The 15,874-nt window shown below is 37.7% G+C and overlaps 1 protein-coding gene across 2 annotated transcripts in view; it reads right to left on the bottom strand.

Moving 5' to 3' along the window:
- Positions 1 to 15,874, bottom strand: part of BZW2 (basic leucine zipper and W2 domains 2) — a 49,012-nt gene that overhangs the window by 17,296 nt on the left and 15,842 nt on the right. For both annotated transcript variants that reach the window (XM_042475852.1, XM_042475851.1), the window contains exons 2-6: positions 12,711 to 12,775; positions 10,723 to 10,899; positions 8,622 to 8,725; positions 8,026 to 8,091; positions 2,301 to 2,436 (exon numbers count right to left, since the gene is read on the bottom strand). In XM_042475852.1, the coding sequence (XP_042331786.1) occupies positions 2,301 to 2,436; positions 8,026 to 8,091; positions 8,622 to 8,725; positions 10,723 to 10,899; positions 12,711 to 12,768 (541 nt within the window). In that variant the 5' untranslated portion in view covers positions 12,769 to 12,775. The remainder of the gene's footprint in view (positions 1 to 2,300; positions 2,437 to 8,025; positions 8,092 to 8,621; positions 8,726 to 10,722; positions 10,900 to 12,710; positions 12,776 to 15,874) is intronic.

Genomic DNA, 15,874 nt, shown 5'->3' with positions numbered 1-15,874 from the left:
GTGAATGAAATGTACAAGTCTTATTTCAGCAAGTGCAAGATCCAAATAACTGGGTTACCATGGTTATCAGCTGCTGATAAAAACTAAAATATACCTTCCTGTGAGAGGCCTTCTGTGAAATAGAACAGGGGCACAAAGAGCAACAACAAGCTTTTATTCTGATTTTAAACTGGCTGGGGGCTTTCATTTAGTTCTAGGATGCACCCCATATTCAAACTGAAGTCCTCAGCAATCAAAGTGATTTATTTCCAATTAAAATTTCTGAGTAACAGGGTAATAATATCTAAAGTTTTCTCTGAAGCCCTGAATCATCCAGCCACAGGTGCAGGATGCTACATTCAACCTCAAAGTTTGGGGAATGTGAGCAAGATGCCATAAAACAGTCCTCTTGACATGAATTAAACATACACAGAGATACAAACACACACATATATGTAACGGCTTCATCAGAGTAATTCATAGTCTACCACTAAAATTAATATTTTGAGCAGTGTCAATGGAAACAAATTTAGAAGTCATGGCCATTCGTATTTCCTAGTTGCCATGGGTCAAAGTCAACTTGAAGGCAGTATACAACAATGGCAATTTATTTCTTTTCACCATGAGGTTACTGTTCAATCACACCCTGATGTGTTACCTTCCATTATCAAAGCAAGTGTGGACAAATTTAGTGGGCCAGCAGGTTATCTGAGTAGCCTACCCAACTTGCTTCTGTCTCAAGTGAGAAGACCTTCACCTCCTCAAAAAAGAGTGCTTCTGAATGGGTTTGAGTATTCTTTTTTCCTTGGAACCCTGGAAAGGCAGGGAAGACTGCTGGGTTAGCAACTAGGAAGATGAAAACTAGGAATTTGACTCATGTTTGTAATCATGGTACATGATCAATCACAAGGTCTTCACTTGAGTTTCCCTCCCATAATGGATTTAAGTGAACAAAGGAAGATAATAATGATGATACTCTGCATGCTTTCCCAAGTACCCTTTCATATCTAAAAAATGAGAACAAAATAGAAAAAATGAGGACAAAATAGAAAAAATGAGGACAAAATATCTGTCAGAAGGCATTCATTTTGCCTCACTGGGCTCTAGGAAAAGCATTTCTCACTGTGCCTTACTACCTCCAAGCTGAAGAGAGCTCAGAGGTCTATGAAAAAGCAGCAACTTACTCTGCCTTGCTTCTGTGAGAGTGGAATGGAGAGCCTTGACTCTGCTGTTTCCTGTTAAAAATGATCCTTGTTGTCCTTCAGCTTAGTTGCCATTTGACCTCTCAAATATGGAGTGTAGACTCCATTCCACCTACAGGATCCTGTTGCAAATCAACACTATATTCCCAAGTTGTGTTTTGGTAAGATAGATGTATTATCCAACCCTAAATAATTATATATTTATAAACGTCATTGCCTTAGCCTGTAGTTGGTCCCTTAGGTTAAGGCAAGCCAGCTGCTCTGAAATATCTTCAAAATTATTTTAAAATATCTTATTCTTCCCCCTTCTATTGATAAGACATCTCTCCCTTTTGTCCCCCTAGCATATACAAGAAATATGCAAAGCTTTCATTCAGAATGAGCACTTCTGAAACAAAGAAGTGGTCACACTACTCAGAATAAATCCTATTAGCATAACTCCTGTGAATGATTGGTTTGGACCTATGGGTGGGGACACTCTCAAGAGGGGTTTGGTCTTACTAGTTTGGGTCAGAAAGAAATGGAGCACTGGAGAGAGGAGGAGCTGCAGTTGACAGACTAATCATTAGACCCTTTTCATCTTGAATAAGGCTGTTGGGTTTTTAATTATGTATTTAGGAGGAGACAAAAGGGTAAATTTCTTATAATGGAATTTCTATTATGCATTTCCACGTATTTTGTATCTTTTATTTAGGTTTACACCCAAGATTACAATACTACTTAGCAGTGCATGTAGAAAAGCCCTACAATGAAGTCCTGCATTGGCACTTCATTGGACACATGCAACTTTTGGAACTCTGGATACATGCTCAATTTAGAATATAGTTTGTCACATTGTTGTTGGGGAAAATGGCTTAGATTTAAATTAATAATTGGCCCCAAAGAACCCAGAAAGAGGTACAGTACATTAGCACAATATGAAACTAGCTGATCAATTAATTACATTTTTAAAATGAGCAACAAAATAATTTACACATCTCAATCTATTTCCAGAAAGAGGCCGAGGATTACAAAATACTTTCTTCAGAGCCCCAACACCCAAGCCTCTGGGAAAGCAAACTCATCTCCAAACCAGAGTTTAATATATCCTGCAAGCACTGCCAGAAAAAAGCAAGTTACCTTCTTTGACAATATTGTCAGTGAAAAGACTTGTTAAAATGGTAGAAGGAAGTGTCCCATTGGCAAGCAAAATCCCAGTGAGCATTGCCAACTTTGTCTGCTCCGTTTCAGAAAAGGCTTTAAGGAACAACAGGAGCTGTGAAACAAATGACAGACATACTTTTTGGAAACATTTTGGAAGCACCTAAAGCATTACTAGTGGTATGCACACATCCCTGCCTTCCATGAATTGCCAGTGCTTGCACAGATCCATGATTAAATATGAGCTTTAATCATGGATCTGTGCAAGCACTGGCATTAAACCTAGTCTAAGCATAAAACATAGATGTTACATTAAATGCAGAGCATCTAGTTCAGTGTTCAAAATCATGTAGCTTTCCAGAGGTTGTTGGAATACAATTCTGAACAACCCTGGCCAGCACACCAATGATGAGAAGTTCTGGAAGCTGCAATCCAAAAACATCTGGGGGCCGCAAGATGTCCACCCCTGATCTGTCTCTTAGATCCTTTCTTCCTAGCTCTTTAGGTAGCATATAGGGGCCCTGGTGAGAACAGACTGTGCAGGGGATAATTCCTGGGACATGAAAATACTCAGAACCAGAAATGTAAAACCAAGACTACTTATGTCTAGGAATTTGACACAATCTGACAACTACTGCAATTTCTGCATTAGAAATAAGAATCAAGCAGCCCCTGAACAAGAATTCAGCAGATATTGCTGAACTGCATTTCCCAGAAGTCTTCACCATTGATTATGCTGGTTAGGGCTGAATGGAACATAAGGAGGATGGTAAGATTCCCAAGACCTGGTCTCCATAATACATGTGGGGCAGATTTTAAGCACTTTTTGTAGTCCTTTTGAGAAAAGGAGAGTTAAGGACATGCCAAACACTTCCAGTGGATTCAAACAGAATGCAAAACTGCTTCACTGTGAGAGAGACCCAATAGCTTTTGTGGTTTCTTTTCATTATTATTAATTTTTATTTAAGGAAGCCTGGATGTTAATGTTACCCCATAGGCTATGTGAGTTCAAGCAAATCTAAATGCATAAAAACAGCATGAATGATTTCCGCATGGATTTCTTAAACTTTACCATGATTCTGAACAATTATGAAACTAATTCTTATATGGTAATTCAAGATCACATGTAAAAGACATATTTGCTAAAGTGCAAAGCCACAGTAAGAGAAGAAAAATGAGGGTTAAATGTTTAGTCTGCCCAGTCAAACTGCAGCAATTACATAAGAGAAGCTGTGAAATTACTGTATAACCTGCAAGAACTCTAACTGACTTGGTTGAAAGAACATTCACTATCTATTTTAGCAGGCATCTGCCAATTACCAGAATTTTCAAGTTAAGAATATCCAAAAGCAACAACTCATGTTCCATTTTAACCTTTACACAAGCCAACTGCATCTCATAACTTATTTCAAAACAGTTTTGAAAAATAAGATGACTTTATATTTCTCTAAGATGCAGGGCTTGAAATTGATACTGATTACTGGCTAGACTATAAAAAGGCATGATGTGGGGAATGGAGAGAAGAACTCTTGTTAAAAAAAAGTTTTAGAAAAGACTCTGAACCTCCTGGGGGAAATCATTTGCCTTCAAGGGCATAAAAGGCACCCATAGATTATCCTGTTCTATATGCAGAGAGAATGGTAGCATTTAAAAGATTTACAGTTCAATATTAATGTTTCCTTATCAGACAGCCTACAAAGAGTTCTCACAAACTCTATCTCTTGTCATTGTTTGAAAGGGAAGAGAAATATGACACTCTTTTCATGATATCCAAAACACAATAATGGGAGTTTTGTGGCTTACAGGTTTCATAAAGCTCTGGAGGCTTTTGCTTTCTCAAGCATTCCCAAACTTTCAAGCTCCTAGACCTCTCATCTAAAAAGCAGATTACTTTTTTGCCCCCAGGTGGTAGATGTCCAGTCATGGAAGCTTCCAGGGCCTATCAAGACATGGAACCCAGAACATTTAGATGCCACTGAGATTAATGGTGCCAAATATGGGACAAAATTAAGAGTGCCACCAATACTAGGGAGGTGCTATTTCACAGTGAACTCCTTAAGAGCAGGCCTTGGCTTTATTTAATTGTAAGTCAAGTGAGAATACAATTTGGGGCATGACCTACAACCATCAGCATCTCTAGCCGGAATGTTCCACTGTGAATGTCAGAAGAGTGTTGTACTGCACATGGCACAGTATACACAGTTCCTTCAAAATATTTTTCAAAACACATGTGGTGGATTTATCAAACTATTTAACAGAGTTTTGCATATGCAAGATATTTGTGGCATGTCCTGCTAAGAAAACATCAGTTCTAAATCTACAAATGGATATTTTTTTAGCCTTATGCAAGATGAAACATAATTGTTAATTATGGATAAATAATGGAACTGACAAAGAGTGCCAGACCCCACTTCTCAAAATAGGGTGTGCTCAATTTCTACATCATGGATTTTTTAAAACCACAATTAGAACATCAAATAAAAACATAAACACATAAAATAAAGATCTGAATGTTGCAGGCCAACATGTAGGATGCAGTACTTAATAGAGGTCAACAATCATGCCATTCTCCTTGTCTCAAAGATGACTAGTATCATGTAAACAACATCTGAGATACTGGCAGAGGGCCACATTAGGATGCCTTTTGTTTTATTTTATTTTTATACAAGGAGATCATTTCCCCTTGTTCAAAAGGTATTATTTGTCCCTGACTCAGTTGTTAAGCATTGGCTGAAATAGCTTCGGGGGGGGGGGGAGGAATCCAATTCTAATTAACCCACTTAGAAAGCACAAAATTGAACAGTGTTCAGCTTCAGGTTGTTATTAGCCTCACCAACTTGCACAACTGATTGCTTTCAGTGCAGTTCTCCTCCTATTCCCTATTACAGCTTTCGTTACGAGCTCTATAGGGGAGGCCTTCAAACGCTAGAGTGTTTCTGAATAATATTGCCCTCACACCCACTCAGCTCCAATTTATTTGCTGCCAGGCAATCACTGATTTAACTATAGGTGCTATACAAACAAGAGTTTGGTGATTACCTTTTAATTCTAGTAGGCTTTTGGGAATTGACTGTTTTACATTAAAAGAGCTTTCCTTTCTTCTTTTTTTAGTGTGCTATTGTGCTTTTTTTGTGAGCCAGCATGGCGTAACGGTTTGGTTTGAGCATTCGACTATGGCTCTGGAGACCATGGTTTGATTCCCTACTCAGCCATGAAACCTACTGGACAAGTCACATGCTCTCATCCTCAGGAGAAGGCAATGGCACACCTCCTCTAAACAGATCTTGCCAAGAAAATCCCAAGATAGGGTCACCTGAGAATCACCATAAGCTGCAAATGATTGCTGTTTTTCATCCTTTCAAATTAATATGTTAAACTGTTTTCATTTAAAACTGTTTTAAAGACAGTTTTTGTATGCTTTTAACCATGGCTGCAATCCAAAATCCCCTCAGCCTAAGCAATCTAAATGAAAGAAAAGCAACACTGCATAATACTTGCCAATTACTGGGTGTCACTGTGCAATGCACTACTACAAGATGCACTATTGTTGTATATGCAACTCTGCTTTTGCTGAGATCAGCAGGAGATGTCCATTGTGCTATGCCCCACATGTGTAGAATGGGTTATGCATGTGTCACTAACCGATATGTGTTTTTATCTGTTGTCTCCTCTGTTTTGTAAACCACTTTGAATCCCAGCTTGGTAGAAATAAGGGCCAGCATAAACATGTGTTGGATAGATGAATGGTTTTATTTTTAAAAATCATCATGGCCATTCGTATTTCCTAGTGTCGTGATCAAATTAATTCATTTTCCAGCATGAGGTTAAAGAAGACAATTAATCTTTGCATTATGTGTATTGCAAAGGGAAGCACAGCCTATTGGCTACATGTGACAGTAAACCCCTATTTGTGACCTACTCCAAGTCTGTCCTGACTCCCAAAAGCGCATATATGACCACAGTTTTTTGGGGTGTTTTTTCCCCCCAGGAGAAAAATACCTCTAAGATTTTCCAGAAGTGTCACATGAATTCTTAAGTGCTCACAACCCTCCCACAACCAGAAGTTCATTCCAGTTCCAATGTTTTACTAAAAATGGATGTGGGCACACTAAGTGTGAAGGGGCAAAAACTGGCTGCATCCTTGGTACAGTTGCACACTCTGCCTCTAAACAAAAAAGCCAAAGTGTAAGGCTCACTGCCTTTTGCATTGCCAAAACTAGATGGAGGCCCAACTTTTTCTTTATAAACACATATGGCTCAATGACACTGTTTTTCAAAAAGACCTAACTCCAGAGCTTGGGAAACTTACATTTTCGGGCTACATGAATTCCATAAACAGATTCTGTTGCACCTCAAAAGTAACATTTCTAAGCGCTACCTAAATCTTCTTTGAGTGGATATTAAAGAGCAATTTGAGGTAAAGGAATTTGTAAGAATCTCTCAGGAATACAGGAAACTGTCCTATGCATACTCAGACCACTATTCTATCTAGTTAAGTATTGCCTACTTTGACAGGCATTGATTTGCCATGGTTTCAGACAGAAGTCTTTCCTAGCTCTGTCTGGAAATACTGGAATTTTAACTTCAGTACGTAAAGCATGTGTGTTTTAACACTGAGTTATCGGCTTTTTCTAAGTTCACGGTGTACTGAAAACTGACATGTACCCTTTCCAGATTATGATGTCAATCATTTCTTGTGTGATATATCTTCAGAGTCACTAACTTACTATCCCAGATGTAGCTGCAATTATTCATATCTCTGAAAGAGAAAAATAAATGATGGGGAAACCTGTGGCCATCCAAGCATTCTTGCATGCAAGTTTCATCATCCACCACTATAAGCTAAAACTGATGGATATTCTAATTAATTCCAGAAGATGCTCATTCCTGATTTAAATGTACAATCAGCAGACCAGTTCCACCTAACACAGATTATGTGTGTTGATGAGACTAAAAATACAGCCACAGATGCATGGGACCAATCCACTGTACAACATGGTTTTCTTCATGGGTTCATTACCCATCACATTATGGCATGACTCTGGCTGATTAGGAGGAGTCATTAATTCATTTTCCAGCATACACTCTTTCATACATAACTTTTAATCTGTTAGTCATCAGGAAAAAAAATGTTAGGTTGGTGACTGCTTTTTATTTAAAATGAAAGCCTTCAATAAACTCTAATCTTGAAGTATTTTTTAACAAAGGCTTCTGCATTTACGTACATGGAGCACAGTTTGCCACAACTGTGCTAAATATTAACAATCAAATATCCCTGGATGAAGTCAGCTGGGTGGGCAGTGATGGAAAGGAAAATGGATAGCTTAAATGAATATAAAGTGCTTTCAGCATGTGAAACAGAATGAATCAGTATTACTTATAACAACAGATTATTGTAATTAATAGTAAAGGCAATGCTTGTAGGGTGTCAACAGCTGAATAGAATGAAGGGTACCCAATATTGAGCAACAGTTAAAAGGTAGTTTTGCTAGACCATCAGAAAATTAAAAGAACATTCTTTTAAAAACATTATCCATTCCTAAAAAGCCAAAGACTGGTTTTGTTTATTTAGAAATCGCTATATATGCTTTCAATTTAGCATTCTGTGTCTCAGAATAGATACTGATTCCATACATCATGGAGATATTTTTTAAATATTTTTTTTAAAAAATAAGCCCCAGACCATAAATATTAGCAGCATTACCTTTTTAATTTCATCTTCAAATGCCTTTTCCAAATATTTGTATCTCCTGATGAGTTTATTGAAGACCTAAATATAAGAAAAATATCCAGTGTATCAATGGAAACAGAAACTAGCAGTTTCTATATGTGCCCATAACTAATCTGCAATAAAAACAAAACACATATAAAAAAGTTTCCATTAGACAAACTCAGTTGCCTTGCAAATAGCCCAACCAAAAGTATATTTGACACTTATCCCCAGAGCATGGATGGGAGATATGCAGACTTCCAAATGTTGTTCATCTACAACTACAGAACCAATGTTCTTCACTTTTGATTATGCTATGTTATGCTTTGCTGTGTGGGCTGATAGGATTTCCAGTTCAACAATACCAACAAGGATATGTAATTCCCATCCCTGTCTCTGAGTCATGTTTTGTTGAAAAAACCACACAGAGGTAGACAGCCATTTTATGGGACTAGCTAAGAGTCTGCATTGGGCACCAATGTCTGCAATGTGGCAATTTTTAAAAAGAGATTTAAAATGATTGGGGGTATTCTAGTTTCCTGTCAAAGTAAAAGTTACTGTAATCCATTCTTTGTGTTCTCTGTCCAAACCTGAGCATAATGTCGGAGGGCATCGTGATCTTCTTCTGCAGAAAACACACAGTGATTGGTCATCTTCGTCTTGTCATTGTCATCTATTCGAGTCCCTCCTGGGGCTGAAAAAACATAAGCAAAATAATCTCAGAATTAATGGAAAGATGTTATTGTAAACCACACAATATCATTTTAAGTTAGAAATAATGCATCCACTTTTTGTTTTAGTATCGGAAATGTTTGGTTAATGGTCACACCCCCTACAAAACTAATATACTGTATTTTCTGGTGTATAAGACTACTTTTTAACCCAGGAAAATCTTCTCAAAACTCGGGGGTCGTCTTATACACCGGGTGTCATCTTATAGGGCAGGTGCTGAAACTTCCAAGCTGGACTGGAGAATCTGCAGTCGCCTCATGTGTAACTGAAGGGCAGAGCAAGGTGCAGGCATCCAGAATGCCCGGGGTATGGAAAAAATAGCCATGTTTGCAATACCGCTCTGAAAGTCTTGGAGACAAGGAGGACTGAGCAGGCAGGGAGAGCTGACCAATCCAAGCAGGCTTTGTATACAACAAGTTTTCCTGCTAAGTATCTGCATGTCATAAGCATTTGAATTAAAATTACCATATTGAAATCAAATCTGATGTTTTTTAATTTTTTATTTGGTGTGCTTTGGAAGAGGGGTAGTCTTATACAGTGAGTATATCCCAAATTCTATATTTTAACTGGAAAAGTTGGGGGTCGTCTTATATGCCCAGTCGTCTTATACGCCGGAAAATACGGGTAATATCTGAAGATGAAGAAATCTAATTTATACTTTTTAAGCTACAAATTGAACCATATACAATACTGCAGGCAATTTTTTTAAAGTTTTTAACTCAGTACATAAAATGTCAATCTAAATTGAGCAGTTAGATTCTAATTCAGAAAAAAAATTGTGAACTACTTTAAATTGTAAATTCTGTCCTTTTGATTAAATAAACAATGAGACTACTATCTATGGTCCAAAACACACTGCAAAAATAATCCAATTTGAGACCGTGTTAACTGTCCTGGCTCAGTGCTAGAGAATTCTGGAAAGTATCATGTTTATGAGTCATTTAGCCTTCCCTGTCAGAGAACATTGGTACCGCAACAAACTACAGTTCCCAGTATTCCCTAGCACTGAGCCAGGGCAGTTAAAGCACTCAAACTGGATTATTTCTGCAGTGTGCTTTGGAACTGAGCAACACAATCACCTACTACCACTTCTCAAGTCACACTAGAGCTGGTTGATTGATGACTTGTAATTCATCACACAAGGATACAAACCAGTATTTGTCACACTCCCTCAAATTCCATCTCACACTCCCTGGGGATGCAGGGACCCCAGGCTGGGAACTTCTGCACTATGTATATATTTGCCAAAGTGTCATCTGTAACATAAAGACTATCCAAGCATGTGACTACAGAAAGACCCGAGCATCAGAACACTTGTTTGCCTATTTATTTGTTCGTCTGTTCTGTTCAATTTATACCCCATCTTTCTCTCTGCATAGGGTCCAGGGTGACTTGGAACCAATTAAAACAAAATACAACTAAAATCGTTTTAAAGCCAAAGTTTAAAAACAGTCTCTCCCCATCCACTGAAAATTACACTGTGCAAAAGCCTGAGGATAATGCCACAGTACTGAGGAACTTCTAATAAAAAGTCAAAAAACAAATGTGTAAAAAATGAAGTGAAAACTATATGCCAGAAACTTTCCAAAGTAAAAAATTGCAGGCTTTATACATTCCATTGACCAACTTACTTTATGCCACTGGAGTCCACTACATTGTTGTTTGGATTCAGGCTGAAGAACAAGTGTTGTGACTTGAGATGCTCTCTGCATCTAATTTTAGCTTCCATCCTAAATATTATTTCACCCATTTACAGTAGTCATGGATATCAAAACAAAGTCTATAAAAATGTACCAAGAGGTATGAAAAGCACGAAGATGAACTCAAGACACACATGCACACACAGAGCAGAAGGGAAGGGAGCTGAGGCAGAAGTAAATCATTACTAGAAAAAAACAAGAGGGCATGTTTCCAAGATTAGCTCTGAAAGTCGTGAAGTTTTCTGTGTGACAAACATACCTAGCATGCTGCCAGCTATCAAGATGTCAAAGAGAGTGTCAGCATAGCGGCGATAATCTAGCCGTGAGCCTGTTGCATCCAGAAATTTGGCTACAGCTTCCAAGTCATCACCAGCTTCATTGAGGCCTTGGACAATTGTATCCCGGAAGACTGTGGGTTCAAATTTCTCCTTTTCATCTAGAAGAGAGAACAAGTGATAATCACCTTGTGACATCTGCATGTCTTACTGAATTTCCCCATCACTTTCAAATATCTGTGCTCCTCAGGCATCAAATGACCTTTCTTAAATTATTCTTTCCCCTTTCAGCACGTACATTTTAATAAAATGTTCTCATGGTTGCTGAATTTTATAGGATAATACTAAATATATGCTCTTTTCTATTTTCTTACTTTTTCTTCTACAACTTAGTTCTGTTTTAAGTTTATTTAAGGTCAACTTCTCATGAGGAGATTGAATAACAGAACATGGCAGAGCTATGAATTTAATATTAATTATCCACATTTAATATTTAATATATGAAATGTTGATAATTAATATTAAATCATCCACATTTTTATACTATCATAGTGGGTACATTTTTGGTATGCTGCTCTCTCAGTTACAGAGAGCAGAACACAGGAGTAAGGAAACCAACATATCTCACTAGCTCAACCTCTTGTGGCCAAATTGGTGGGGCAAATGAACATTTACATTACAGAATTTCTCCCTTTTTTCTTATGAAGAGTTTGTGGGAGTGTTACATAAGGATGCTCATAATGACTTGGTCTGCATGAAACACTAAGCCATAATTTAGCCAGTATTATCTTCTTGGGCTTGTGCACCATGTTACCCACTCCAACTATAGGAGAGCTGTGAGATCAGAAAATACACTTCTGTGTTCAACTGATCTGTTTCATACAAGCCAGGAAGTGTAGTTAACTTTAACTATGGTATACTGAAACAAGTCAGGATCCCATAATTTGTGTGGTATTTTCTGTGCCCAGTGGCAATTTCAGTGTAGTTAGGATCAAGATTCCAATGTATACTTCTTATACATTCTGACTGTGGTGAGAATTCTGGCTCGACAAGAAATGCTAGTTTTTGAAGTGGGACAATATACTGACAATCAATACATGTCAGTATTGCTTCTTGCCTCATGGTTTTATGAAAAATAGCATGGAACATTTTTGTGTGTCAATACACTACACTGGTCAGGATTTTAAAAGTTCATCAGTGGCAAAAAGCAATGCAAGTGTTGAATCTTTTTATTTTTTGTTGCAGCTATTTTCTATTTGTTAAAAAAAATGCACAAGGCAGCTAGTTGAAATTTGGAGAAACTACGTATTTAGAACTGTTCAGCTGATAATGCTGAGGAATACCACATTGTAGATTTATTTCTCAGGGAATTCTGCAACAGAAAGTGGCCCTAGGGGACTAAGATGTCCCATCCTGATGCACAGGAATGTACCGTAAATACTATTTTGACAACTAGGAGGGGCATTGAACAAACAAACAAAAAAAACCAATGTTTTAAATGTGTTTACTGTTCTAACATTGTGTTTCTCATTACAGTATGACCTTAGTATCTGCAGACTCATCATCTGTGGATTTCAGCATCCACGGATGACAGGCTCCCATTTGTCCCCAATGGCAGCATGTGCATGCAGCCACGGCACCCTTAGGGATGACGGACTTCACCTGATGTTCCACTAACCTTAATGGTGGCATGGCTGCATGCATGCACCACCACTGGGGACAACAGAATTTGAAGATCCACAGATTTTGATATCCACAGGGGTGATGGTATCCGGAATGGATCCCCAACAGATACTGAGGTCCCACTGTATTGACTTTTTTGATAATTAAGATTTTAGCTATACTTTGTTGGAAACTGCCTTGGTTTCTTTGCTGGGATAAAGGCAGGCTATAAATTAAACAAACACACATACCATTGATAGGGTTCAATAAACTTACAGCTATGTTTGCAAAATGAAGTGATCAAACTCACCCCTCTTCCTAGTTTTGAACCGTTGGCCTGTTAGCACCGGCTTCTGATGCTTATTCATAAAATTTCTGGAATACACATTTAAAACATTTTAATAAAGAGGTTATAAATCAAAAGAGTATAAAAATGAAAACTTAATGTAATGTAAACTATCAAATATGTTACATTAGGAGCAGTACATATGCTATATTTCTAGGTTGATTCAGGAAGATGACTCATAAACATGATACTTAATGCATGCCATGTTATTGCTATAATCAGTGTATGAACAAGTCACCCTACAAATTCCAATCCATACAGCCTAATGTTTGAAGCAATTCTCCATCCCAAATCCCAGACAATTATGGCCTTCCATTTTCTCCATCTGTCTTTCACTTTACTCCCATCTCTTGTATCCTTGGCGCCCAACTGTTTCTTCAGTTTCCAAAAGAATTTTTATCTTCAGCATCTATCAGCATCCTTGTCCTTGCTTCAGAAAACCCCTCTCTTAATTCTTAAATGTTATTATAAAACATCCACCTGTCCTAGTACCATATTTTCAAAAGGAATTTTCTATGAACAAGTGGCCTCAGGCAAACCCCAAGCCATCAGCCTCCTTCCTTTCATTCCTCAAAACAGAATAGTGGAGGATTGTAGGATTGTCTCAAGAGATAACATGAAGCATGCTTGAACATGTGCTATAAACTACATCAATGAAAACCATACAATATTTGGAGTGTACAGGTGAAACAATATATCGCAATTACTTGGCTTTTGTTTATTAAGTTCATTTGCTGGAACAGCTGAGCAACCTAATACAGACCAGTAAGCCTGCTATTCAAGTATAATACAGGAGTCCTTGACTGTGGAACTCCCTGTCCAAGGAAGTGAGACTTCTATCTCTTTTAAGCTTCCAGCAGACAGCCTAAAAGGGGCTGTTCATGGTATTCAGTGACTGAAATTTCATCTTCACTGTTCTAAAACTGCTTCTTTATGTTTGTATTGTTTTAATTGGTTTTTATTTGTTCATTGTCTTAGGAGCCCTTGTGGCCTGGGAGGTGATATATAGGTGATACAAAATGTGTGTATGTGTGTATATATATCCAGATCAATAATGGAAATAAAAATCAAATGTTATCAAGATATGAGAGAGCCATCATGGTGTAGTTGTTCGTGTGGCGGACTAGGACTCTGGAGACCAGAGTTCAAATCCCTGCTCAGTCATGGAAACCCACTGAGGTACCTTATATAAATCACACACTCCCAGCCTTAGAGGAAAGCAAAAGTAAACTCCCTCTGAACAAATCTTGCCAAGAAAACCTTGTGAAGATATGACTTGAAGAAACACAACAACATCATGGTATGATAAGGTGCATAACTGTCGTTATCTACTTGTGGTTATACTACTAATAATAAATAAATAATTAATTAATTATAGTATTATTACTTGTGATTATACACATATTTCGCATGACCAATTCATGCTTTTTCTTTCCAGTAATAAACTGTAACTTTCTGGCAGACATATGTACTCTGCTATTCTGAATGCCAGTTTTCCAGCCTGAACGACACCAGCTTACCCCAAAAAGAATTACGGTAAGGTTACCTCTTGCATTTTATAGGAAAATTATAAGATATTTCTTCTCTTAATACTGCTAGCATAGCTGTGACTATTAGGAAGCAGCATATGGGTTGAGCAATACCAGTATTAGGCTGCCAAAATGGTCTGTTTCAAAACACCAGGATTACCTTATCATGAGCAAAAAGACTATTAAAGGCTATTTATTAGTCATGAAGGATAAATACTCCCTCCGGTAATGGAAATAGTGGAAGGCTGTGAATAAGACGATGCTGTTGCATTCCTGTCTTGCTTCTTGGTTTATCACTACAGGAACAGAATGCTGGATAGGCCTTTGGGCTGATCCAAATTGTCTCTTCTTATGTGCAAACAAAAATATGTGCACTAAACAAACAAAATAATTGTATTTTTATACTACATCAAGCTGGCGGGGGGGGGGGGAGGAGGAAATGTCTGCATGTAAATGTAAAGGGGGCCATAAAGTATAAAAAGTTTGAAAACCACTGCCCTTGAAGATACAGTACATAATAATAATAATAATAATAATAATAATAATAATAATAATAGAGGGCCATAAACTAGGATTGCCATGAGTGTGTGTGTGTACAATATCCATTGTGAAATAAGAGGTGATGGATTTGCATAAAACTGCATATGCCAATTTTCACATACAGGTGCAAAATTAAACATAACTTCTTATAATATAAAGAGCATTACAGTACATCTTAGCTGAAGAAGAGAGACTGTGACCAGGTGAACTGTGTGTGCTGGTTGAGTCTGAAATTTAACAGCTAACTATGGGTGGGTGACTTCAAGGTCTTTGCTCGCCTTCCATATCATTCTTTATCTTTACACCACACTTTGTCTCTTCAAATAGAGGGCCTCTTTTAAAGGGGGAAAAATTGTCCTCTGGCAGCCCTTCAAAAAGAGGATTTGTCATCTGTAAAAGAGGATACAAGTATACCCTCATGTGAACATTTGCAGGATATTATTCTCTCACCATTCTGTAATCCTGCAAGTGACCTGCTATGGAATCCAGAGTCTAACCAGAGGCTAGAATTTTGAAATGCACTTGAACCCTGGCATAATACCCCATTCCCTGTGTAGAAAAGCCACTGGTCGGGAAGGAAAGCAAATCAGAATACAGCCTCCCAGAGAAGATTCTTCTGACTCCCATTCCATTTGGTCTGGCTCCTAAAAAAATTCTGAGCCCCAAGTTTTATTTTAAAACAAATCAACCCCAATAATAGCTCTCACTTTAGCAATCTGCAAGAACAGTTTCACATAGATTTAAATACTTACCTTCCAAAAACGAACACAAGATTACACAACTCACAATAACCATATTGGTAACATTTCTATTTGCTTTTTCTTTGAAGGTGGCAGGAAGAATCTCATCATCTCATCTAATCTTTCACTTGGGATGAAAGATTATTCTTTGGGCAGTTAAACATAAGGGTTCATCAGTACAAAGCAAGGTAATAAAAATGATTGCTTAGTGTGATAATCAAGATACCCCCTCTCAGAACATACATGCAGATCACTGAGTCAACACTCCAGCTGCTTGACTCTGGAGCAATAGCAATCTAAAAATACATAAAGGTATTTA

This window comes from Sceloporus undulatus, chromosome 6 (assembly GCF_019175285.1).
Source record: "Sceloporus undulatus isolate JIND9_A2432 ecotype Alabama chromosome 6, SceUnd_v1.1, whole genome shotgun sequence".
NCBI lineage: Eukaryota > Metazoa > Chordata > Lepidosauria > Squamata > Phrynosomatidae > Sceloporus > Sceloporus undulatus.
The sequence above is the reverse complement of the archived record's forward strand: the minus strand, read 5'-3'. Positions and strand labels throughout refer to the sequence as shown.